The sequence below is a fragment of the Dermacentor andersoni genome, chromosome 4, assembly GCF_023375885.2.
Source record: "Dermacentor andersoni chromosome 4, qqDerAnde1_hic_scaffold, whole genome shotgun sequence".
Lineage (NCBI taxonomy): Eukaryota > Metazoa > Arthropoda > Arachnida > Ixodida > Ixodidae > Dermacentor > Dermacentor andersoni.
In genome coordinates, this window is record NC_092817.1 from 211,530,148 (window position 1) to 211,557,047 (window position 26,900).

Below are 26,900 nucleotides of genomic sequence, written 5' to 3' on the forward strand. Positions count from 1 at the left end.
CGTACCATGCAGTCTTGACTTTCTTCAGTTTGGCGGCGAATAATCCACTGATGACAGAGTAGTTGGCTCCTGTGTCCACTAAGGCGGTGATTGCGTGGCCACCGACAAGCACGTCGAGGTCGGTTGTTCTTTGTCTTGTGTTGCAGTTAAGTCTTGGCATCGGATCACGGCTGCATCGTGTTGACGTGTGGCTGGTACGTTGCATCATCAGGTCTTTGATCTGTGTATTCTTTGCTTCCAGGCTTCGTCGGGATGGTAGTGTGTCGTGATGTCGTCGAGATAGTCTCTTCAGTGTATTCGTCAGCGGTGGAAGATTTTCATCAGTTTTACGAACAGCAACTGCACCTCCATCGGTTGCTGCTTTTAGTTTTCTGGATATAGGCTGACGGACCGGCCCCACGCTGGGCCAGTGTATGGACGGCGCTGCGGCGACAGGTAGCGGTCTGGTGATGGCGAACGAGATGGTTGTCGAGGGCTCCACTGAGTAGCGGGAAGGTAGTTGGCGATGTCACGAGGGCGTTCACCTTCCTGAGGGCGCGGTGCATTGACGGCAAACTGTCGCAATCCAAATTCACAGATGGGCATCGGTGGTATACATGGCTGGCTGCCCCGTAAGGGCAGCAGAGCGGGCAGTGGTTGGGGGCACGCCAAATGCCCATCTTCCTCGCGTAGCTGCGCTGGGCGACAGGTGGGCATGTTGGCAGTCGCGGCGGTGGACGACGGAATTGCAGCTTTACAGGGCCCTGGTGCGGTCGCGGAGGGGTACCTTGACGGCGGGTACAGCGGCGTGGGTCATCGCTTCCGGCTGGGGCTGCAGTGATTGTGGCTGCACATCAGGAACTCCAAGCAACCGCTGAACCTCTTCTTTGACGATTTCAATGATTGAGGCCCCTTGAGTCTGCGACCTTGGGTACAACTTCTACAGCTCTTCCCGTACGAGCACTCTGATAGTCGGTGGCCAGTGATTGAACTCCGATGTAGTTTGTAGAGTTTGTGCAGCGTTTGAATTGCCAGTTCCGCACTTCGAGTGACTCCTCGATGCTGGTGGCCTCGCCAAAAAACTCGTCGACAGTCTTCGGTGGACTTCATATCATTCGGCGAAAAGTTCCCCCTTCACACCACCCATGAGTAGGCGGACTTTCTTCTCCTCAGACATTTCCGGGTCAGCGTGGCGGAATAGACAGCTCACCTCCTCTATGAAGATCGCGATGGTCTGATTGGGCAGCTGCACTCGGGTTTCTAGTAAAGCTTGGGCTCGTTCTCGGCGTAGGACGCTTGTGAATGTCTGCAGAAAGCCGCTTCGGAACAGGTCCCACATCGTTAAGGTGGCTTCTTGGTTCTTGAACCACATCTTGGCGGCATCTTCCAATGCGAAAAAGACATGTCGCAGTTTGTCGTCGCCGTTCCAGCTGTTAAATGTAGCGACCCTCTCATACGTCTCAAGCCAGCTTTCAGGATCCTCAAGTGTTGAACCGTGGAACGTTGGAGGCTCCCTGGGCTGCTGCAGTATGATGGGGGACACTGGGGCTGCCATTGGGTTTGACTTGGCGACGACCTTCCTGGTCATCTCAGGCAAAAGTCCGTGTTCCGGGGGCAGTCCTTGCAGCCTGCGGCTACCTCGCTGGTTCTTGGCGACGTTGGTGTTGCCTTCTGCGTTCTGCTTGGGTTACAGCTTTGTGGGTGTGACGAGTGGATGACGAAGTGGAAGAAGAGTGCGCGGTAGTGTGTGGCGGGCATGGCACACGATGAGGGCGCACTGTGGTTCAGATTAGGGCGGCTCGGCAGATGGTCACGGGACAGCGATGGCCTGGTGGGACCTGCTCCAGGAGCGATTGAGTCGGCTACCGATCTATCCCGATCGCACAGCCGGGCAGCCCAAGCACGAGTGGCTAACGGTCTGCTAGGGCAACCGTTCAAAGCCTCCTAGGGACCAGGAAATGACTCCGGTGGCTAACAGTCCGCACTGATGTCCGTGCCTGCGGTCCTGCCTTAGAGCCGCCGCTGAAACTGAACCTGCTGCAGTTCATATGGCTGCCAGCAGTGCTTCCGGTCCTGTTATGCTGGCAGGAACCAGCAGAGCTCGCCGTAAACGGGCCTGTCACGTTCCTCGAGCACAGAGCGGTGAGCGTCTTCTTCACCCTCTTTCCCAGTGCCGGAGCGTGGCAGCTCCACTAGACGACACGGCTGCGGTCATTCGGAGTACCCCAAGGATACCACCATGGTTCTGCGCGTGAGTTAGTCGCCTGTCAGGTGAAAGAGGACACTTTACGACAGCGAACTTTGCCGTATAGACACAGACGACTAGTTTAGCTGGGTATAGTTTATGTTCCTCCATAAACTATATTACAATTTTCTGCATATTTATGGTGCATTCCTGCTTCCTCCAGATCGTACTTCCAGGCATTTCTTTTTCACTTACCATAGTATACAGCAATTTCACGAATCAAATACATCTTTTGATCAATCCTTTCTACCAAACACTATTGATGAATAGAATCGACTGCCTTAGTCTAATGTCAGTGAGCGTAGCCCCACAAAATTTGGAGACATTATTACTGCTTATTTAATTCCATAAGTGTTGTGTACAAGCCTGGTCCTTGTTTTTCATCTCATCTTGATGCAGGTTCTTTTGTGCATGTGTGTGTGCGTGCATGCGTGCATGCGTGTGTGGTCTCTTATAATGATAATTGTCAATGTCATGGTATCCTTGACTATGTCTTATCTTTGCAGAGCTTTTTTTACTATTGTTTTACACTCGTTGAATTTTTTGTTCTGTCCCGCATTGTAAGTGTGTGACACAACAAATCCGCTTCCCCCTTGTGTAACGTTCTAGTGAGATCTTTAAGGGAAAATAAATTATGATGGCTAGTCGGATGACAATGAAGAGCAGGCAAACAAGGGTTGTCCACTCACGAAGCAGAAAGTGGTGGATGAAGTATTTGCCACAGACGAGGCCACAGAACAGGGCTAGGAGCCAGAGGAGCACCTTGGCACACCGCCATCCCCACTCGGGTGGGTACTTGGTGCAGACAAACGAGAAGACATTGCCAAACACCGGAATCTCGCTCTCGGTTCGGCTGTGTGAGATGGGGTCCTCCGCAAACACCAGGAAGTTGCAGAACACCACAAAGTACGACACAAACAGCCGTGCGTATGGGTGCTGCAGGAAGTACCTGCAACATGTGTGCGACACACATTGCTTCATAAAAACAGTATGAATGGGAAGCATTGTCATCTACCTAAAGGTATCACAAAGCCACAGAAGAATCCCACTACGGGTTTCTCAGAAAGAATTAGGGCTGTGCGAACACTCTAAACTTTTGCATAACAAGTGAACAATAGTTCTATTCGATTCAGTCTTCGAATTGATGTCACTTTTTGTAAACATGAATGTTTTGCCAATAGTTTTCTAACAGCATTTCAGATCTTCAAGTGAGTTTGAACATGAAATTGGAGCAAAATTATGCGATCAATTTTATCCTTGTAGCCAGTTACAAAGTGGAGCAGGCTACGTGGCTACTCATGGGCTTGACCAGCTAAACGATGATAATTTGCCCTCTCTGAAGTTCCCTCTGTATGGAAACACACTACTTACTTTTTCCTAATACTCCTTTTGTGTTTATAATAAACAACACTTCAAACCTTGCAATGTAATGACAAAAACTTGCTAACATTGTGAATACTATTACTAGGATGCGAACATCGTTTCATATTAATGGTAAGAATGGCTCTTCATTATTTAAAAACTATTCAAAACCTATTCAACACTCGAGTCATTGAAATTCATTTCTGGCACTATTTGATTCATATTCGATGTGGTTTCAATTGCAAAACAGTTTCAGCCAGGTGAAAAAAAGATTCGTCCTGGTCTGAGAATTTAATCTGGGACCAGCGCCTTTATGGGGCGGTCGCTCTGTCATTTGAGTGAACTCGATGGTTAGCAGATTGCAGAGTGGGGGCATATTAATTGACAACTCATAGCACTGGAAGACAGAATATGTCAAATCAGTTAAATTGGTAAAGTGGAGGAGGCTTGATGAAAGTAAAATATGGGTAGAGCAACCATCCCGGAAAGGCATTGGTCCAAAGATTGATCCTTTAACAGGACGAATGCTTCTTCAACAGTGCAGCTTTCTTTCTAAGGAATTCGTGTTGGGTTTACTTTACAGCTTCATGTTATAGTAAATCTATCCCGTTATAGTCAATCTATCCCAAATGGCGAGACTAGAAATGAAATAGATTTTATACTCTGCGCTAACCCTGGCATCGTACAAGCCTTAAGGCACCCTGCTTCCTCTCCGCCACTGTTCGTTCATGCTCCTCCTATAGTGTCACTTCAGTCGGTACAGCCGATATCATACTGCAAAGCTGGATACGCGCCGCCGCCCTTCGCTAATACCGCTCCTGATGCCCATCGTCCGGTGCAACCAGTTCATTACATCGACGATTGACACGTCTACTCAGAAGTCAGATGTTTGGTGCACACCTGATCACCAGCCTCTATGCTTTCACTGCAGTGAGGCTGACCACCTGTACCAACAGTGCCCATATCGGCACCTTGGACTTCGAGGCTTTTCCGCATACTTGTCGCCGCCCCGATACGGCCAGCGACCCCAGGACATTGAGCAACCTGGCAACATATAACGCTAGAATGTTATCTAGTGAGGCGAGTCTAGCGGTGCTATTGGAGGAAATAAATGGCAGTAAATGGGATATAATAGGGCTCAGTAAAGTTAGGAGGACAAAAGAAGCATATACAGTGCTAAAAAGCGGGCACGTCCTGTGCTACTGGAGCTTAGCGTAGAGATGAGAACTAGGAGTCGGATTCCTGATTAATAAGGATATAGCTGGTAACATACAGGAATTCTATAGCATTGACGAGAGAGTGGCAGGTCTTGTTGTGAAACTTAATAAGAGGTACAAAATGAAAATTGTACAGGTCTACGCTCCTACATCCAGTCATGATGACCAGGAAGTCGAAAGCTTCTATGAAGACGTGGAATCGGCGATGGGTAGAGTGAAAACAAAATACACTATACTGATGGGCGATTTCAATGCCAAGGTAGGCAAGAAGCAGGCTGGAGACAAGGCAGTGGGGGAATACGGCATAGGCACTAGGAATAGCAGGGGAGAGTTATTAGTAGAGTTTGCGGAACAGAATAATATGCGGATAATGAATACCTTCTTCCGCAAGCGGGATAGCCGAAAGTGGACGTGGAGGAGCCCGAACGGCGAGACTGGAAATGAAATAGACTTCATAGTCTGCGCTAACCCTGGCATCATACAAGATGTGGACGTGCTCGGTAAGGTGCGCTGCAGTGACCACAGGATGGTAAGAACTCGAATTAGCCTAGACTTGAGGAGGGAACGGAAGAAACTGGTACATAAGAAGCCGATCAATGAGTTAGCGGTAAGAGGGAAAATAGAGGAATTCCAGATCAAGCTACAGAACAGGTATTCAGCTTTAACTCAGGAAGAGGACCTTAGTGTTGAAGCAATGAACGACAATCTTGTGGGCATCATTAAGGAGTGTGCAAAAGAAGTCGGCGGTAACTCTGTTAGACAGGATACCAGTAAGCTATCGCAGGAGACGAAAGATCGTATCAAGAAACGCCAATGTATGAAAGCCTCTAACCCTACAGCTAGAATAGAACTGGCAGAACTTTCGAAGTTAATCAACAAGTGTAAGACAGCTGACATAAGGAAGTATAATATTGATAGAATTGAACAAGACAAGCTCTCAGGAACGGAGGAAGCCTAAAAGCAGAAAAGAAGAAACTAGGAATTGGCAAGAATCAGATGTATGCGTTAAGAGACAAAGCCGGCAATATCATTACTAATATGGATGAGATAGTTCAAGTGGCTGAGGAGTTCTATAGAGATTTATACAGTACGAGTGGAACCCACGATGATAATGGAAGAGAGAATAGTCTAGAGGAATTCGAAATCCCACGAGTAACGCCGGAAGAAGTAAGGAAAGCCTTGGGAGCTATGCAAAGGGGCAAGGTAGCTGGGGAGGATCAGGTAACAGCAGATTTGTTGAAGGACGGTGGGCATATTGTTCTAGAAAAACTGGCCACCCTGTATACACAATGCCTCATGACCTCGAGCGTACCGGAATCTTGGAAGAACGCTAACATAATCCTAATCCATAAGAAAGGGGACGCCAAAGACTTGAAAAATTATAGACCGATCAGCTTACTGTCCGTTGCCTACAAAGTATTTACTAAGGTAATTGCAAATAGAATCGGGAACACCTTAGACTTCCGTCAACCAAAGGACCAGGCAGGATTCCGTAAAGGCTACTCAACAATAGATAATATTCACACTATCAATCAGGTGATAGAAAAATGTGCGGAATATAACCAACCATTATATATAGCTTTTATTGATTATGATAAAGCGTTTGATTCAGTCGAAACCTCAGCAGTCATGGAGGCATTGCGGAATCAGGGTGTAGACGAGCCGTACGTAAAATACTGAAAGATATCTATAGCGGCTCCACAGCCACTGTAGTCCTCCATAAAGAAAGCAACAAAATCCCTATAAAGAAAGGCGTCAGGCAGGGAGATACGATCTCTCCAATGCTATTCACAGCATGTTTACAGGAGGTATTCAGAGACCTGGATTGGGAAGAATTGGGGATAAGCGTAAATGGAGAATACCTTAGCAACTTGCGCTTCGCTGATGATATTTCCTTGCTTAGTAACTCAGGGGACCAACTGCAATGCATGCTCACTGACCTGGAGAGGCAGAGCAGAAGGGTGGGACTAAAAATTAATCTGCAGAAAACTAAAGTAATGTTTAACAGTCTCAGAAGGGAACAGCAGTTTACAATAGGTAGTGAGGCACTGGAAGTGGTAAGGGAATACATCTACTTAGGACAGGTAGTGACTGCTGATCCGGATCATGAGAGTGAAATAATCAGAAGAATAAGAATGGGCTGGGGTGCGTTTGGCAGGCATTCTGAGATCATGAACAGCAGGCTGCCATTATCCCTCAAGAGAAAAGTTTATAACAGCTGTGTCTTACCAGTACTCACGTACGGGGCAGAAACCTGGAGGCTTACGAAAAGGGTTCTACTTAAATTGAGGACGACGCAACGAGCTATGGAAAGAAGAATGATAGGTGTAACGTTAAGGGATAAGAAAAGAGCAGATTGGGTGAGGGAACAAACGCAAGTTAATTACATCTTAGTTGAAATAAAGAAAAGGAAATGGGCATGGGCAGGACATGTAATGAGGAGGGAAGATAACCGATGGTCATTAAGGGTTACGGACTGGATTCCAAGGGAAGAGAAGCGTAGCAAAGGACGGCAGAAAGTTAGGTGGGCGGATGAGATTAAGAAGTTTGCAGGGGCAACATGGCCACAATTAGTGCATAACCGGGGTAGTTGGAGAAGTATGGGAGAGGCCTTTGCCCTTGCTGTGGGCGTAACCAGGCTGATGATGATCCCTTTACCTCTTTTGCACCTTGCTGGCTTTCACGGAAGTGATTTGCTTAAAACAAACAGGTACAAAACTGTCAACTAAAAGGTCTACATTCATTCAAACAAAGGGAGGCATAGGGAAGATAACTCCTAAGGGGCTAGGAAAGGTGAACTTGGAATTAAGTTCACGCATATATTCCCCGAAAACGCAATCTTTTGGCACCAATGTTCAGTACATCGCCGGACTGTGATCATATGACGTGCTTTCTGGGCACTGAATCCTATCTAAACAAGAAAAGGCACATGGCATGTACGATTGGAAACAGTAGTCGCCCACTGCAGCAGCTTCCCTGCAATGTACTCATCGAACCATCCCACAATAATACACCGACATGCACTCAGTTTCCTATTCCAGTTTCAGCAAATCTCCTCCAGGGTGACTGCCACCTTATTCACCGTTATCGCCAACAACGCCATTGCAATAAGCATCTTCACCTATCTGTTTCAGAGAGCATGGGGCACAGCACCATTGGAAGCGCACTGCACACATTTAATAGGGAATAACCCAAGCGCGCCACCATTTCCTGCTGCAGGCAATGCGAAGTGAGTGTCATCTTGTGCTCTAGTGGCATCATCGGCATCATATTCCAGGGTAACCCACCAGCTCAATTTCGTTTTGGTCTCCCGTCGCTGTTTTAAAACATTATGCAATAGGAAAACAACATGTGTTTCAGGTTACCCCACCAGCTGGACGTGTGCAGGCAAACGTTTCAGGTGGCAACGATTCGTGTGGAGTGCGCAGATGCCCTGCTCAGAAAAGCTGCTGATTCAGGCGCAAATGTAAGCTTGCTAAAGATACAAATATGTATGACAATGCGCTTTTCAGGCTGCTTGGGCCCTGCCAGTTCGAACGGCATCAGCATTTTGTGCTGCAATGATTTGTGCAAAGCTTTGCCTTACGTAGATGTCAACTAGAGTTGAGCCTGTCAATGTTTTTGTGACTTTGAGTCCTGCGTTTTCCCAGTTAGTAACATTTTTTTCCAGCATTTTGTTTCCAAAATGTATGAACGACGTTATACTTGGAAATTTTTCTATTATGCAGGGACATCCCACAAAGCTGGGGTCATATATTATGTCAATACTGTCGTCACTGATAAGTATCTGCAAGGGATAATCAAGATTCTTGAGTACCATTGTCTTGGCTCCATGATGGGCCCAAAGCTTATCTTTAAAGGGAACACCTTGCAATCATATGTTAAGGTCGACCATGTAATGTAACGACCAGTGTGTCGTTATATGGCTCGAGTGGTACAATCCCATAGGTGCAGTCAGTGCCAGCCATTAGTGCGGTCGGCACAGACCAGACGACATGCTCTCATTGTGCAGGTAGCCACGAACAAACCTAGCTCATGCACACTACAGGAAACAAAATGAGCAAGTTACAACAAACAACACAAAAAGACTAGGAAGAAATATCCAAAGCTGGTAAAAAGATATTGCCACATTGAGAAAAATTGGCAAGAATAATTCTAACCACACCAAGGCAGCAGCTTCAATACGCTGTGGGAGAAAGTGTTTGCTTGACTGGTTTCACAAAAGTGGCCTTGCTTACTTTTGAGGAAATTCAGCTCCGAATTGAACACAGGACTGTCACATTAAAGACGATGCAAAAGCAAATGATTGGTACATTGTAGCAGGTACTCCCTGGTCTGAGCATGCCTGTGGTTACTGCAAGCTGGGCAGGCTGCGACTGCCAACTCTCCATCAGCCAGACGTGTTCGTCCTACACTTGTGTGACCCCACACATTTGTTTCATCATCATCTTCAACTGTCATCAACCTTTTCTGTCTTTTTCATTTTCCCCTTCCCTCAGTGCACAGTATCAAGTCGGAAGCATGTCTTTCAGACTGTCCCTTGGAATACGAATAATGGAACAGGAACAGTACAAGAACAATGGAATGCATGCGTATTTCCTAAGCAGTGATTCCTCCTACCGTCTACACTCGTTACAGTGGACCCACAAGCAGCAGACTTTTAGATATAATGGAACATATTTCAACCTTAGTTTGTTCTCCCTATTTTATTAATGCAACGAAGCTCACTTTTATTGGACTGCATTACAACGAACTACCAGCTACAGAGGACAAAATTAGCAGCAATTTCTTTTTCAAATTTGGGCGTATAAAACATGCTTTTACCGTGTTGACACGGACTGACAACTCACTTGTGAGGGTCAGCCGACGATCGCGGCTCAGTATCGCGCGTGCGGGAGAGGAAAGCGGGGCAGAATCATGCTGTCTTCTTTCGCATACGAAGCAGGGGGGGAGCCAAGGAAGAGGGGGGTTCTACTCCGGTGGCTGCTGCTTACGGTGCGGCTGTGCGGGCGCTGTATCTTGAAAGCAATCTGCGATGTGGACAAAGTGCGCCCAGTGCCGATAGCTTCGTAGGCACTGTGCTTTCGACGTTTAGTTCGCGTTGAAGCGAGAGACAGCACGAAGGTCAATTCACGCGCTACTGCTGCCATGCTTCCTCACTCTGTTTTGACAGTGACTTTCTGCTGTTATCGAGGGAGATCATCAAACTACTATCTTTAATTTATTTGCATAGCTGTCTACTAATTCGCTATCGCAATCGATGCTTTGCCTTTCGGGCGAAACAGCGACTTTTATTGTTTGCTTTTTACTTTGGATATTCGTCACTCGCTCTATGCAACAAGATTGTTAGACATCGCAAACAAAGTTTTGGAAGCAAGGTGCTTCGGATGTGATGGACTTTGGATAAAATGGACGTTTTTTGTCGGATTATCAGGGTTCGTTGTAACGAGAGTCGACTTTACTACGTTGTCTTGTGTTTCTTGGGTGGTTCAATCTAGAGTCGAACCTTGGTATATCGAACAGCACGGTGACGGCGAGAAAGTTCTATATAGCCAGAATTCGATATAGAAAATCACATAAATACGCATCATAAGCTTTTGCAAATCAACCAATGAACCAATCGGGGATCGTTGTTCGGAGTGCGCAACAATTGGCCTAGGCCGCGCCGACTGGGTTGTATTATTCGTAGTATTAGTCGGCGCCCAAATGGCGCCCTCGGCATGATCGATATGTGCAGCTATAGTGCGCAGTTGTCGGGAACGCTCATCGCGCCACCGCTATCTTCGAGGGTGTTGCGGGAAAGCTCACCGACTGTCCACAGAGTGCACAGAGTTCAATATATCCATTTTACGTCTGATTCCGTTTGAAATAAACAATTAAAAAAGCACGTGATTTTCTAAGTGATATAGAAAGTGTTCAATATATGCAATATTCCATATATCCGTGTTCAGTATATCGAGGTTTGACTGTAGTTCATTATTTAGTCATTTATTTATTACAGAGTCTAGCATTAGCTCGCAGAGCATTATAGTGAGAGTGGGGGCGGACAGAGACATTTAACAAATTTTCAAAGTAACATGGCTTTGAAAGGAGAGATAATCAGAGAAGAAAGTCGCTCATGACACCAAGATGCATCACGGCCACACACAAAAAAAGGAGAAAACAATCAGGTAATGAGACATTCTACAAATTTGCAGTGTAACACAATAGACAGTAATACGCCAAGCGAACAAGGCTTTGAACGCCATGAAGGCCCGAAAATCCATTGTGATCATACAAACAAAAGGTGAGAACAACCAGGCAAAATGAGAGCGCATATGTACTTTGAACACATATTTGAACCTGAGAGTTTTATTCTATGCTTACAATGGCTTCAGGAAGCTGGTTTCATTCAGGTGCTATTCTTAGAAAAATTAATTTCTAAGCAAATTACTCCTACCAGCAATCTCCCGAACCTTTAAACCATGGCTGCCATGAAAAAAGTTCAGCTTAAGCACTTGTCCCCACTTGCCCACGTTTGTCCAGGACAAAGCACTTGTCCATGTTACTTGTCATCTTCTTTTGCGCTTTTACTCATATTAGGCTACGTTCCCACATGGGAAACGGGAAGCAGGCGAAAAGACCAAAGCAGGCACAACATTTTTTTCCACGCATGTCCAAGATGTTCACATTTGTTTTGCCACGGGCGTGGCCACCACTGCTGCTTTCGCTCACATCCATCTAGTCTGCGCATGATCGTCCGCATGGTAGCACTCTTCATTTCACCATTTCAAGTGGTATTTTCATTCGTTGACCCATCCATCATCAAAGGCGATCATTTCGTGGAACTTTGCGTGTCGTCTGCAACTTTCGTCTGCCATGGAAGAGGAAGAAGAAATAGTTCTGATACTTCCAGCTAGTTTTTTTCCCGAGAAAGAAACGATGAACAACAGAAGAAGCAGACACCTTAGAAGCGGACACCTCAGATCCAGTGGTGGCGGGTTTGCCTGGCTTTGCAAAAACGTGAGAAGTTGGGTGACACCAGCGCGTTGCTGCCACATCTCCAGTCCTGTGACGTTGAATACTATCGCTAGTAAGTACTGTTGACAGACCTGTCCTTGCAAAGCCGGTGACTGGTTGTAGAGCATGGGGTGGTTCTCGATCGTGTCGATCAGCATCACAGCCGATTCAAGGTTCAATTTTAAAGCGGAATATTTAGATGCTACTGTAGCTTCCGGTGAAATGGAACAATTTTCTGCTTCATCATGGCGAAAAAATCAGTCCGAGACCGATTGGGTTTGCCGCCTGGTTTTCCGCCTATTTTCCTGCCTAGGCAGGTTTTTGAACCTTGAAGTTTTTGCCACATCCGCCTGCTTTGAGACCAAGAGTGAAAGTAGCCTTAGACTATGGAATACCAACTAGCTCAAGCTAGCCTGAGACAGCACCTACAAAGGCTCAAATCTGCAGTTGGAATAAGGTTTCAATATGGCTTTGAGACTGCGGCTGCAATTGAATCTCCATTGAGGTGATGCTACTTTTGTCACAGTAGTCACCGACGGTATATCTTGCTACTCGATTTTGTCCGCGCTCTAGCGAATTGGTCATGGTACGTTGATAAGTATCTCACAGCACACACGTGTATTCAAGAACAGGACGTATGTCCTATTCGTGTAGAACAGCTTTTTCACACTTACGGGGCACATGTGCAAAAGTACAGGCCAAGAACAAGACTTCTGTTTGCCTTATTTGCCGTTCTGTTGATGTGCTCATGCCATGAAAGGTTATCCTGAAAATATAAGCCCACTTACACTGCTACTTTTACATGCGGAAAACTGACATTGACATTGTTTAGTTGAATATTGTTGTGTTTAGAGCCATGCGCCAAGTACTACACCACTTGGGAATTTTGTTTAGGTTAGACTGTAGAAGTTCCATATCTGCTGGAGTGTTGCAGTGGGTGGTAGACGATGTAAGCTGCATATAAATGGATTTTTGAAGTAATTCCCTTTGATATGTCATTAATGAAAAGTTCGACAGAGTGTTACACTCCTGTAATACATTAAGGCGAAAGCCTGCTGCACATGTGGTAATGCATTAAGTTATACAATCAAAGGGGTCAGACTTCTTGGAAGACATAACAAGCTGCAGTGTGAAGTAAACTTGTGGTGCTGTAGGTAGACCTCCTCAACGACACATGCTAGCATCTAATGCAGTACCTAAAGGTTCTTTCGTTCTCTCTCTCTTTCTTTCTATGTGATTTCTTTCCTTGTTCGTTCTTTCCTTCATGCATTCTTTCTATTGCTTCTTTATTCATTGTATTATTGATCGAAGTATGTGCAGAATATTTCACTTATGTATCTTTCTTGTTCGCTTATGTTCGCTAATTCATGTGCTGCTTTATTCGTCTACTGTACTAATTGCCGAAATTCTGCTATTGACCTGGTTCTCTTTTTATGCTCTATGTAATATTGGAATATTCATGGATTGTACTAATTGTTTAAGTGCTGCTTTTAACCCACCCTGTAACGACAGACAGGCCAAAAGTATGAGTAAATAATAATTTAAAAAAATATTCAGCCACTCCATCTTTGCTTGCTTATGGGGTTATGAGCCATTCATGAGTATGATATTTTTTGCATCACTGGACTAGACGCCACTTTTTTCGGGTATGGGCCATTGCAATGAGCCGCTTAAGGCTTTTGCCTTAAAAATTAAAAACTATAATGAAAATTAGAAACATCCCATGCCCAACACGGACCCCTGTTGGAAATCAGATGTAACTGCAACTAATGATGAGCTTGGACCATTTACAATGGCAAGCTGTCCTTGGTCAAAAAGACAGTTAGAAGCCAACGTTTCCTTGACATGCTCTGCATCTGAAACAGCAAGTCATATTGTCATTGATGCTTGAATGTCAAGGCACAATGGCCATTGGGCAAGATTACTACTGGTGGTTTGTTTAATCATGTGAAATTAGTCTGAAACAAAGCCTAGATGTCATGGAGGAGCAGTCTCATTCACCTGAAATCCTTCTGGACGTAGAGAGAAAGCACGCTTTGGGTGTCTGCTGTCTCCAGGTGGAAGTGGTTCTCATCCTGAGGCACAAGCTGTACCAACACGCCTGGAGGGAGGTGCCGCACCTCCACCGTACTGGCAGCACTGCACACAGGCAATGTTTACTCGATTAATGAGACTCTCTCTAGAGATACAGTGAGATGTCTACATTGTCACGAGCCTTCAGAAGAGCTCTTGCGGTTTTAATAAACCGCAAGCAGGGAAGGCGCGCAGTCTTTTTTGTTCTTTTGGGCTCGGCCCACTCTTGCCCTTGACCTACTACATCATCATCACCATCATCAGCCTGGCTACGCCCACTTCAGGGCAAAGGCCTCTGCCATACTTCTCCAACTACTCCGGTCATGTGCTAATTGTGGCCATGTTGTCCCTGCAAACTTCTTAATCCCATCTGCCCACCTAACTTTCTGCCGCCCCCTGCTACGCTTCCCTTCCCTTGGAATCCAGTCCGTAACCCTTAATGACCATCGGTTATCTTCCCTCCTCATTACATACCATGCCCATGCCCATTTCTTTTTATTGATTTCAACTACGATGTCATTAACTCACGTTTGTTCCCTCACCCAATCTGCTTTCTTCCTATCCCCCTTAACGTTACACCCATCATTCTTCTTTCCATAGCTTGTTGTGTCGTCCTCAATTTAAGTAGAACCCTTTTCGTAAGCCTCCAGGTTTCTGCGCCATACGTGAGTACTGGTAAGACACAGCTGTTATACACTTTTCTCTTTAGGGATAATGACAACCTGCTCTTCATGATCTGAGAATACCTGCCAAACGCATCCCAGCCCATTCTTATTCTTATGATTATTTCAGTCTCATGATCCGGATCCGCGGTCACTACCTGCCCTAAGTAGATGTATTCCCTTACCACTTCCAGTGCCTCACTACCTATTGTAAATTGCTGTTCTCTTCCAAGACTGTTAAACCTTACTTTAGTTTTCTGCAGATTAATTAATTTTTAGACCCACCATTCTGCTTTGCCTGTCTAGGTCAGTGAACATGCATTACAATTGGTCACCTGCGTCCCCTGAAGGCAATATCATCAGCAAATCGCAAGTTACTAAGGTATTCTCCATTAACTCTTATCCCCAGTTCTTCCCAATCTAAGTCTCTGAATACCTCCTGTAAACATGCTGTGAATAGCATTGGAGAGGTCGTATCTCTCTGCCTGACGCTTTTCATTATTGGGATTTTGTTGCTTTCTTTATGGAGGACTACGGTGGCTGTGGAGCCGCTATAGATATCTTTCAGTATTTTTACATATGGTTCGTCTACACCCTGATTCCGTAATGCCTCCATGACTGCTGAGGTTTCGACTGAATCAAACGCTTTCTCGTAATCAATGAAAGCTACATATAAGGGTTGGTTATATTCCGCACATTGCTCTATCACCTGGTTGATAGTGTGAATATGGTCTATTGTTGAGTAGCCTTTACGAAATCCTGCCTGGTCCTTTGGCTGACAGAAGTCTTAGGTGTTCCTGATTCTATTTGCGATTACCTTGGTAAATACTTCGTAGGCAATGGACAGTAAGGTGATTAGTCTATAATTCTTCCAGTCCTTAGCGTCCCCTTTCTTATGGATTAGGATTATGTTAGCATTCTTCCAAGATTCCGGTACGCTCGAGGTCATGAGGCATTGTGTATACAGGGTGGCCAGTTTTTCTAGAACAATCTGCCCACCGTCCTTCAACAAATCTGCTGTTACCTGATCCTCCCCAGCTGCCTTACCCCTTTGCATAGCTCTGAAGGCTTCCTTTACTTCTTCCGGCATTACTTGTGGGATGTCAAATTCCTCTAGACTAATCTCTCTTCCATTATCGTCGTGGGTGCCACTGGTACTATCTCATCCATATTAGTAATGATAGTGCCAGCTTTGTCTCTTAACGCATACATCTGATTCTTGCCTATTCCTAGTTTCTTCTTCCCTGCTTTTAGGCTTCCTCCATTCCTGAGAGCATGTTCAATTCTATCCATATTATACTTCCTTATGTCAGCTGTCTTACGCTTGTTGATTAACTTCGAAAGTTCTGCCAGTTCTATTCTAGCTGTAGGTTTAGAGGCTTTCATACATTGGCGTTTCTTGATCAGATCTTTCGTCTCCTGTGATAACTTACTGGCATCCTGTCCAACGGATTTACCACCGACTTCTATTGCACACTCCTAATGATGCCCATAAGATTGTCGTTCATTCCTTCAACACTAACGTCCTCTTCCTGAGTTAAAGCCGAATACCTGTTCTGTAGCTTGATCTGGAATTCCTCAATTTTCCCTCTTACCGCTAACTCATTGATCGGCTTCTTATGTACCAGTTTCTTCCGTTCCCTCCTCAGGTCTAGGCTAATTCGAGTTCTTACCATCCTGTGGTCACTGCAGCGCACCTTGCCGAGCACGTCCACATCTTGTATGATGCCAGGGTTAGCGCAGAGTACAAGGTCTATTTCATTTCTAGTCTCGCCATTCGGGCTCCTCCACGTCCACTTTCGGCTATCCCGCTTGCGGAAGAAGGTATTCATTATCTGCATATTATTCTGTTCTTCAAGCTCTTAAGCATTGTCTTTTAGCTTCCTCCGACTTTCCCATTTGAGTATAGTATAAGTTGTATTTTGAACTTTCTCTTTGTCTCTTGATTTCCTTCCCGCATATATATATGTGTGTGTGTGTGTGTGTGTATGTGTATGTATATATATATATATATATATATATATATATATATATATATATATATATATATATATGTATATGTATATATATGTGTATATATATGTGTATATATATTTTACTTTCTTTCTTCTTAGGTATTTTTGTAGTTTCACCTTTCGTTGACTAAGTCGAAGCCTTGTTTTTGTTTAATACGTAGATATGCTGCTTTTCTGTTCATTTATGCCCTGTCTCCTTAATCCTTTATTCCTAAATTTTTCATATTGCCATTGTTGTATGCATTATTAATTCTAGTCATCATGCACAGGAGGTCCCATTTCAGTTTCTAACTACGGGACCTCCTTCTGTATATACATATGTTGTAATTATCCTCATTTTGTCATGAATAAAACTGATTCTGATTCTGACTCTCCCCTGCTATTCCTAGAGCCTATGCCATATTCCCCGACTGACTTGTCTCCAACCTGCTTCTTGCCTACCCTGGCATTAAAGTCACCCTTCAGTATAGTGTATTTTGTTTTGACTTTACCCATCACCGATTCCACGTCTTCATAGAAGCTTTCGGCTTGCTGTCATCATGACTGGATGTAGGCACATAGACCAGTATAGATCTTCCATTTGTACCTCTTATTAAGTTTCACAACAAGACCTGCCACCCTCTCGTCAATGCTATGGAATTCCTGTATGTTACCAGCTATATCCTTATTAATCAGGAATCCGACTCCTAGTTCTCATCTCTACGCTAAGCTCCAGTAGCACAGGACGTGCCCGCTTTTTAGCACTGTATATGCTTCTTTTGTCCTCCTAACTTCACTGAGCCTATTATATCCCATTTACTGCCATTTAATTCCTCCAATAGCACCGCTAGACTCGCCTCACTAGATAACATTCTAGCGTTAAATGTTGCCAGGTTGAGATTCCAATGGCGGCCTGTCTGGACCCAGGGATTCTTAGCACCCTCTGCTGCGTCACAGGTCTGACCGCCACCATGGTCAGTTGCTTCGCAGCTGCTGAGGACTAAGAGCCGGAGTTGGATTGTTGTATTCATATAGGAGGTTGTGGCCAAGTACTGCACGAGGGTAGCCAATCCTGCTCTGGTGAGGGAGTGCATTACCGGTTCTGGTCACCATGATCAGGCCGCACTCCAGGCCTGTTTATGCAATTTTATCAACGCGCAGATTTTTTTTTTAGTCCGGTGGAAAATTGCACGGCCCTGGGTTCGAACCATGCTCCTCTTGCATGCGAGGCGGATGCTCTACCTCTACGCCACCGCTGCACCCTCAATAGTCACTGCTATATTTAGAGAAAGCCGGTCGTCCTGTTCAGCTGCAGATGGTGTCGGATCGGGATCTGTCCGTGTCTGCGTCGATCGGGGGGTCTTCAGCATTTCGATCGTCAGTGACCTCGCCCCCAAAGATCGCTTTAGTTTGTTTTCCCGGTGAGGATTGGGTGACCGTGCGGCAGAATACCACTTGGGCAGAGGTGAAAATCGTCTCGGAGGCGGTGACATCGACTGCCGCCCAGCAGGTGGTGGCAAGCGCTGCTAAGAGAGGTAGTCCTCAATGTCCTGGGGTCGCGGGCCGTATCGGGGCGGCGACAAGTATGCGGAAAAGCCTCGAAGTCCAAGGTGCCGATATGGGCACTGTTGGTACAGGTGGTCAGCCTCACTGCAGTGAAAGCACAGAGGCTGGTGATCGGGTGTGCACCAAACATCTGACTTCTGAGTAGACGTGTGTCTATCGTCGATGTTATGAACCAGTTGCACCGGACGATGGGCATCAGGAGCGGCATTAGCGAAGGGCAGCGGCGCGTATCCAGCTTTGCAGTATGATATCGGCTGTGCCAACTGAAATGACACTATAGGAGGAGCATGAACGAACAGTGGCGGAGAGGAAGCAGGATGCCTTAAGGCTTCCATGTAGGTCGCACGGCGGTATTCATTAGGTCGTGCCGTAGCATTGTCAGATGGCACGGTATCACGGAGGGCCTGGTGCAGCTTGTCCTTGATGATGCTTGTAAGGGAGCTTACCGTAGTGTGTGGTGTCAGTGTGACATTGGCCTTTTACAAATCTTCACACACTAAAGAGCGGATGAGCTCTCTCAGAGTCACTGTTGCTTCCGATTTGTGAAAATGTCAGCAGCGGAAATGCTGTTCACTTGCCACTCATACAGGTTGGACCGATGCAGGAGCATCTTTTCTATGGTCACGGCCTCGGTCAAGAACTCCGCGACCGTCTTCGGAGGGCTCCGCATAAGACCAGCAAAGAGCTGCTCCTTGACCCCATGCATCAGATGGCATAACTTCTACTTCTCTATCATTCCTGGATCAGCTCGTCTAAAGAGGCACGTTATGTCTTCAATGTACATGGTCACAATTTCGTTTGGCAACTGGAGAGGGCCTGAATTGCTTGTTCTGCTCGTTCATAGTGATCAGCACTGGTGTAGATCTTAAGAAGCCAACGACAAAATTTGTGCCACGATATCAGTTGCTCCTCATGGTTCCAAAACCATGTACGTGCGCCGTCCACCAGGTAGAAGCAGACGTGTCTCAGTTTTGCCGTGTCGTTAGAATGGTTCAACGCAGCCACGTGTTCGAAGTCGGCCAACCAGTATACGACGTCTTTGAACAGTGCACCATGGAATGTCGTCAGAACCTGTGGGCTCTCAAGCGTATACCTGTTCAACATCGTGCTCTCCGTACCGGTTGGGGTGAGTTGAGCGGAAGCGCTGGTCATACCGGTTGAAGTCATGGGAGCCTTAGCGTCGATGACTTCCGGGGCTAGCCCCCTGATTCTGTGGTTGGCCCGATGCATGGGAGTGTCGACTGGCACCAGATTCGTTGTGCGGATCCTTGGAGGAATTTGCAACATCCGTGAGGGTTACCCGCACCTCCACCTGTTTGTCAGGAGCCTACAGAAGTACTTTTGGGATTTTAATAAATCGCAGAGCAGCTGTCTCTTGGAAAGCGCGTCCGTTGGGGTTGGCTCACAAGTAGAGAAGGCGCACGGTCTTCTTTGTTCTTTTGGGCTCGACCCACTCTTGCCCTCGATCCACGACCCCTACATGTGGCAATATATTGAAACGAGTGGTAACAAACTGATGGTTAAAACATAATTTACATAGAAACTCAAGCATTTAAGATCCTTTAGCTGAGCAAAAATTTCCTATACATGGATTAACGAATGATTTGTTAGTTCACAATGAAGATTTTTTGATTATTTAACACAGATTAGGCTAAAATCTGGCGGCACCCAACCCCACTAATAACTCGCCTGATAAAATTGTTCAAAGCTCTTGCAAGCTGTTGGTCAATTGGTAACAAGGCAAACTGGACACACTGCCAAGTTGGCGGTAATGCCCGCATTCTACCTCTGCCACCTTGCCAATTCACATAACTGCACACTCCCAATGCATCCAACTCCCACACTGGTTCACTCCTAGCAGAGAGCCCTAGAAATTATTGCGAGAGTGCCCAAAGCGGTGGCCTCTACCTGAGATGCCTGCAGAGAGAAGCTGCAGTGTGGTGCTGCTGTACCATACCTGCTAAACATGCAAGCCAGAGTTTGATGTAGTAGTTCTGCGGAAACCCACAAGGTGGAGAGAAGTAATTAATAAAGGGAAAATCAGACATCTACCTGTTCGTAGCAATTGCTACAAAGGAAACCCACACGGGTTCCTCGAAAAAAAAGCCTCAAAGTTGAAGAAAATTTTGTCCTGATCCCGGATCAGGACGAATGGGCAATGTACTATTTGAAACTCAGGTTTCACCTGAATATGTCCACACACAGTCACACTACTTAGTGGTGTATCTTAGCCCCTTCTATGGCAGCTAACAATTACCAAGTAATCGTCAAGTGATCCTGTGTGCAGTTGGAGATAGAGTTATCAAAAGCACAAAATGCAGCAAGTGTCAATAAGCATCTCCAAAATGAGTCAGAAGAATTGCATGAAATAGCATACAGAAAAACAATGAGAGTGTTCATCACATGACTGAAAAGTAAAATCCAGAAAGAACTTGCTGGCAAGATGGGCAAGCTTACTTTGCCTCAATGTCTTCTTTCGTGCTGGTGCATTTGTACCATCAGCACTTATCAAATTTCAAAAGTGCTCCAAAGTTTGGCAGGTTGCATATCCACGACATTAGGTTCAAGAATAACTAAACTGCCCACCTGCTCACATGTAGCAACATTGTGGAATCTCAATGGTAGCAACATTAATGCCTTACGTGTGTGACAGCAAGGAAAAGCACCCACCTGAGACTGGCATCATCTTCGTGGGAACTTGGGCAGCGACATGCCAGCAGCACTGACCGCAGTGGTTGCTTGCTTGCCAATGTAGACCCTCCACTGTGCAGAATGCACATAGGAGCTCGTGTCAGTTGTTTAGGTGCAAATGGGAACTAAACAGTATGGTACATCCTGAGTCAATAAGGACTAAATCAATGTGACTGGTCACCAGGTGCATATTCCAAGTGTCCTGGCTAGATATGACAAAAATGTTCATTCAAAATGCACCCCCCCCTTTTTCCTGGCATTCCTATGCATGAAACATTCATGCTACTGGTACTAGGACATGTCGCCCTGCTCCCTGTGTCTGTAGCATTGGAAGCGTGATGTTAGCTCCAAGACGCTTACCCTGGATATCCACCAGAGCTACTGCATGCCTCACAGCTCACATCAGGATTCGCTGCACAAAGCCAGTTATTTGCGATCACTTATGCAAAAACACGCACACGAATGTAAAAGGCAGCTGGGCCAACTTTTACAGACATATATAAGATTTTTCGTGTCTGTGTAATTAAGCCAACAACCAATGCCTTGGCATATATTAAAGTCAGGTCTGGTCTTCATTTGACAAGCACAGCTCCAGAATTTCATTTAGCCCTGACAACACTGAAAAATGCCAAACATGAGGAATGCAGTCCCCAGTAGTCCTTTGGTCCAATAAAATAATTTATGCTCAACCTAGCAGGGCTTTATGGCTTTAAAGTTCTGTTGCTACACAAGGCCCGATGACCAGCAAGCATCTCACACCAGGAAAGCAAAGGGTTCTGGCTTGTCTGTTTCAATATTAGGCTGCAGCATTGACGCTACACTCAGAAAGCACAGCCATCCAGTAAAAATGCTTCATCGTTTTTTCTCATAGTCCTTCATCGCATGTACACAAGTGTGGCTGAAAAACAAAGTTAAAATTTGCACAGGTACATGCCACAGTGCTTTTCTCACACAGTCTGTCATGGAACGAAGAGGAGCGGCGATCGAGAACTGCAGCAGTGTTTTTCGCCTTGCTACAGAAAAAAAGACACACAGGGCTAAGCAGTACCTCAGCCTCTCTGAAGCAAACAATTTTGAAATGGAGAAGGACACGGCAAATGCAGAGAATCTCACCTCGACCCGAGGGCTGGTCTGTGCTTGGCCGCAGCCATTCCATCCTACACATGGCCAGAAGCGTTGCGCTGCCCCCAGCCTGCAGAGGGGCATGCACCATGTCAGCCTGGCTTACAAGGGCAAGCACGTGGTCACTGCCACCATCACGCTACTTATGTCTCCTGCAGGATGCAGGTTTCTCCCAGCAAATCTACGCAATCCCAAACAACCGCTGCCCGGTGTCAGCAAGTTCAATTTTATGTCTGCAAGTTTCCTTCACCACCCCACACAATTCTCTGCTGTTTTTGGCTGTTTCTCTTCTTTGGCCCTACATGACCTGCTGCAACTACACCTTTTTTCCCCTTAAATCTCAAGCAGAATAGTACCACCAACCAACACTTTGCTCGATCCCTAACCCATACTGCCACCATCTTGTCTCCAAACATTAAATACAATTCTTTGCAAAACTGGACATCAAGCAAACATCAGGCTATCAACAACCCCTGTGAAGCTCAAAGAAGAAAGCCCTCTGATCCAAAAGCTGTTTATGAGATGTGAAGCAGTGAATAATGAGGCACTCTTTTCAGTCTTCTGGATGTTTCTGCAAAGCTAATGAATGACCATAACACTCAGCTGCAGTGAGGCAGGGCTGCAAGAACTTTAAATTTCTTGATCTGACCTACACTGTTATGCACAGCAAGGAGATCTTGTGCTTCTCAGTAACATAAATCCAGAGGTCAGATTTTGTAGTGACCTGTTTCTCTTCATTTCTATTGCCTGTTTTGCCAAGCAGCTTTCCTGGAAAACTATGGTGGCTTGGCAGCATCTGAGATAGTGCACTGGTTCATTGTAGATGATGAATTAAAAGTGCAAAAAAAATAACACAGACTATATGATGAGAGCACTGCCAATGTTGTCTGTGCCGTCTGATCCAATGGAGTCCAAATCAGCACCGTCAAACTTTTTTCACAGTAATGCAGTCTAACTATAGTACGTAACTTCATCCTGAAAAAGTTAACGAAAGTGAACTGTGTCGGTTGACACTGTCACATGCCAATCAAATTGCAATGCTAAACTAGCTTGAATGCAACACATTTTAGACTGTTTAGGTGCTCAGCTCGTATCTGGATTTTACTGGTTAAGATGAACTTTCCGCCACAATGCCACAAATTCGCTTTCATATCATGCAGCCAACAGGATTATGAAATAAATAAATTTATGTGTACTACAAACACTTTGAGAATCACAGTTATGCAAAGCAGCTGCTGGCAGGAGTGGCCCTGCCCTGTACGTAACTGGAATAACCTGCCCACCATCCTTTATAACTGCTGTAACTGACCACTTATGCATTTCATGACTGTTGCAATATTTTCTTCATTCTTTGTATATCCCACCCCTTCTGTAACACCCACTTTTTAAGTGGTACTTAAAGTAATGAAATAAAACTGGCATAGCACAGTTTGGGGTTCTGCAAAGTGCTATCAGATGGCACCACATGTCCATGTAAGACGATGTATGTGTAATGGCAATGGCAAGGTGGCAGCACAACAACGGCAACGTTGATGCATGGCTTGACGACTGATTTATTGTATTCCAGCGAAGAAATACCACATCCTGTCTTGTTATGATCTGGAGTCATCCTAAGGTGAACTAGGTGAACTGAGTCAATCCCAAGGACGGTACAAGGTCATATCGTGTCTCAAAGCTGCCATAAGGGAACCATGGGAAGGCCACCTACCGCTTGTCTTCAAGTGCTAGCTGGCATGTGCGAAGGGGTGCAATAACATGTTCACAGGGGTGGGCTGCCCACCCCTACGGATATGTTCAGTCACCAACTTGGACAGCTTGCTGGGTGTAATAAGGTTATGTCTAGTACAGTGCACGCATCTTCGGCCTAATGGGTAGAGCAATGGGCTATTGTGCGGGGAGAACCTAGTTCAAAGCCTACCAGCTTTTACGTTGCGACTTTGTCATTGAAGATGCCACAAGTGTGCCGAGAAAAGAATCTACCTACTGCGATGTGCCCAGTAGGAGGCAAAAAATGCTTTGCATGCTTTTGAGGCACAAGCAACTGTAGTGCTTTTTTTTTTATTGCAACCCTAAGAGCTCAGCACAAGCCGTGTCCATAAATTTGCACTACCCTCCGTACCTGTGCACTCTAATACATATAACTGAAGTTCCGGAGAAATGTTGACATGTTACAGAAATGAACAAACAGAATTGTCTGGTGCACCTATGCTAACTTGCTTTGAGTTTGTTGGCGGCGAATTTGCCACTGTATTCTTAAAGGTTGGCACCAACTATATAGAACATCTGAAATGTGATTTTTGGCACATTACCACAAGCAGAAATTAAACTTTTTCACAGTTATGTGAACTGGCATGTCTATAATGCCCCACAGATAATGAAAGCTTTTCCCCCACAAACTACATTACTGCTTTATGAAAAAGTGTGCGAAAAAGATGTAGACAAGAAAGAGAAATGTTTCTTTCTTTCTCATCTATGTCTTTTTCGTGCACTTTTTCATTAAGATGGAACCACACCAACTCGCCCAGCTCTCAATTTTGATGAATTGCATTACTACCTTGAGCTTGGAATGTCCAGAAGAAAAAGCAGTACCACTGTTAATACACCTCACTCTGCTTTTTTCCTTCCTAGTTCTTTCGAGGGTGGCTGTTGTGGAAGCTTGGCACTTAAAAGCCTGTCCTCCATTTCTTTTTTTTTTTTTTTCGGGAATAACTTTGAAGGCAGCCAGTCATGCTGAGCTCAAGTGAGAAAATTGGGGGCTGGTCCGTGGCATTTTCCAGCTGCTTTTGACTGATACAACAGCTCGTTAACGGACGCATTTCTCGTGGCTGCAGAAATTTGGAGCAGCCAACTACGAAAGAAAAACAAGAAAGAAAGAAAGACAGCAGGCTTGAGCAATTCCTTCGGCCTTGAATTCATTTACTGTGACAGCAGCATACTCTCACAGTGAAGACCATCATCTCATTTTCCATTGTTGGCTTCTTCATGAAATATGCAAGTTCACCCACTACGGGGTACTGAAGCAGAACACTGCACTTATAATGTGCTTTCAAGGGGGGGAGGGGCGGGTGCAGCCGTACCAAAAGTTATTAATTTAAAGTAAGAATTCGAAAAAGAGAAATAGGTATGATAATATTTAAGCAGCAATATAATTATGCGATAGTAAAGAAAGAATAGTGTAGATTAGATAAAGAAGTTTTCTGGTTCTTTGTGATGTACGCAACTTCCTATTTGTATGGCACAGTCAAAGCATGTTGTTTACTTGGAATTACACACATGGACAGACTTTACCACTCTCTGGCAGCTACATTTATTCGGTTAAAATGCATAGCTTTATGCAACCTTTTGTTCGCAGGTGTGTGGCAGAAGACTTATGTTTCATTATTCTTTGAGGCAGTTCTACATTTCACTATTTAAATATATTTGATTCAGGTAATCTTTGTACAATCATGTTTATTTCCTTTGTTCTGTGTAATACTGTAACAATTTTTTGTTTTCATTGTTCAGTAGGACAACGTGACCATGTCATATGAGATAACTTTCAAACTTCATCTGCTTACGTAATTTTTAAATCCAGTTTTCTTGTAGATAAATATTTAGGCCGCGGAGAAGATGCAGTTGCTGTGTTTAAGGCAGCAGGCTTTTTTAGACTCAGTGACCCAGCTTAAGGTTCATTCCTGGACAACTCTGAGGCCCATAATTCTACTGCAACTGATGTCCTGAGCGAAAAAATGCGGAGTCTCCTATGAGATTTCAGCGGTTTCATTTTCTATGTGCATTTGCAGTGTTGCTATACAGGGAACATGGTGGCTGTAAATCATGTGAGCTACTGTGTAAACAGTGTGTTGTTGTCGCTATGTGGTCACTGCTGGCATTGATGCTGTCAGTGCTTTAGATGGTACCGTTCACCAACCACTTTATTCTCAGCGCATCCTCCTTGTGGGTGCGTACCGTGTGTGAGGGTTATCATCATTTTCATGTATGCCTCCTTTATGCTGCTGCCACTGCTTTCATGAGCATGATAATGGAGAATGGAGAATTGCAGACGAACACATCACTGCCATGTCAAGAACAATTCCTGTGCAATGCACATAATGCAATCATCCTCTACTACAGTACTACTCACTCTGGCTTCCAAAATACATGCACAGTCATCACTGCTGTCAAAGTGTGTGTGCAGCATGATGCCTTGCACTAATTGCCCCAGCACTGTTGTTCCTTGGTAGTTCAGTGGTTAGCGCGCTAGGCTCCAAAGTGCCCATGGCTTCACTGGCATGGGTTTAAATACCAGTGCTGAACCGTACGGGAAGTTTTCTTTTTCTTCACACTGTGACAATGACAATGCTGGAAATGTCGAGGTGGCTTGATGACGACAGAAATCATCACTGTGGGTCATTGATGATGACAAAGGCTGTTGTCATTAGAGTAACAGAATGGAGGGGCAAGGCAAACTCAATTTTGAGCACTCAACTGCTGTCGCAGGAAAAAGTTAAACAGGCCACCTCAATGAATCATGATCCATCCAACTAAAACACACCAAATAAATTTTTTCATGGAGACTGCTGCGGAAGGTGATCAGGGGACATATTCTCCTTATGTAATACCCCTTATGTTATACCCCGAATAAAGTAATAAAATGACATGAAATGATCACGTTTGGCGATACTATCGCCTTCGCATGACATAGTGCTGCAATCAGTCGATCAGCATGCTCCTGATGGCTGAGGTGATAGTATCGCCTAAAGTGATTGTCCTAGAATAAGTCACCAGCATGGAACTTTACTCCACACAATTCTTCTGGGCGTCAAAAAACGGGCCTCAAATCACACAGGAAAAGCATACCTGTGAAGCCTCCACCACTTGCACACTTCTGCAGGAGTCTTAACGAAATATATTCACACACTGAGAAATTACAAGGCTGCAGTCACCTTTGCGATTACACCTGCTCTGTCAGCACAGAGCCTCGGCTAAATGGCCAAGAGAGTCTGCTGTG

The 26,900-nt window shown here is 45.2% G+C and overlaps 1 protein-coding gene across 2 annotated transcripts in view; it reads right to left on the reverse strand.

Annotated features, from left to right (window-relative positions):
• Window positions 1–26,900, reverse strand: part of LOC126538478 (transmembrane protein 117-like) — a 165,256-nt gene that overhangs the window by 131,758 nt on the left and 6,598 nt on the right. Inside the window, exons 1-5 of one of the 2 annotated variants that reach the window (XM_055074797.2) lie at window positions 21,902–21,974; window positions 21,149–21,200; window positions 20,768–20,860; window positions 13,804–13,941; window positions 2,914–3,173 (exon numbers count right to left, since the gene is read on the reverse strand). In XM_055074797.2, coding sequence (XP_054930772.1) covers window positions 2,914–3,173; window positions 13,804–13,941; window positions 20,768–20,860; window positions 21,149–21,200; window positions 21,902–21,953 — 595 coding nt within the window. In that variant the 5' untranslated portion in view covers window positions 21,954–21,974. Of the gene's footprint in view, window positions 1–2,913; window positions 3,174–13,803; window positions 13,942–20,767; window positions 20,861–21,148; window positions 21,201–21,901; window positions 21,981–26,900 lie in introns of those variants that run through there. The other variant, XM_072288020.1, reaches the window with a different exon arrangement.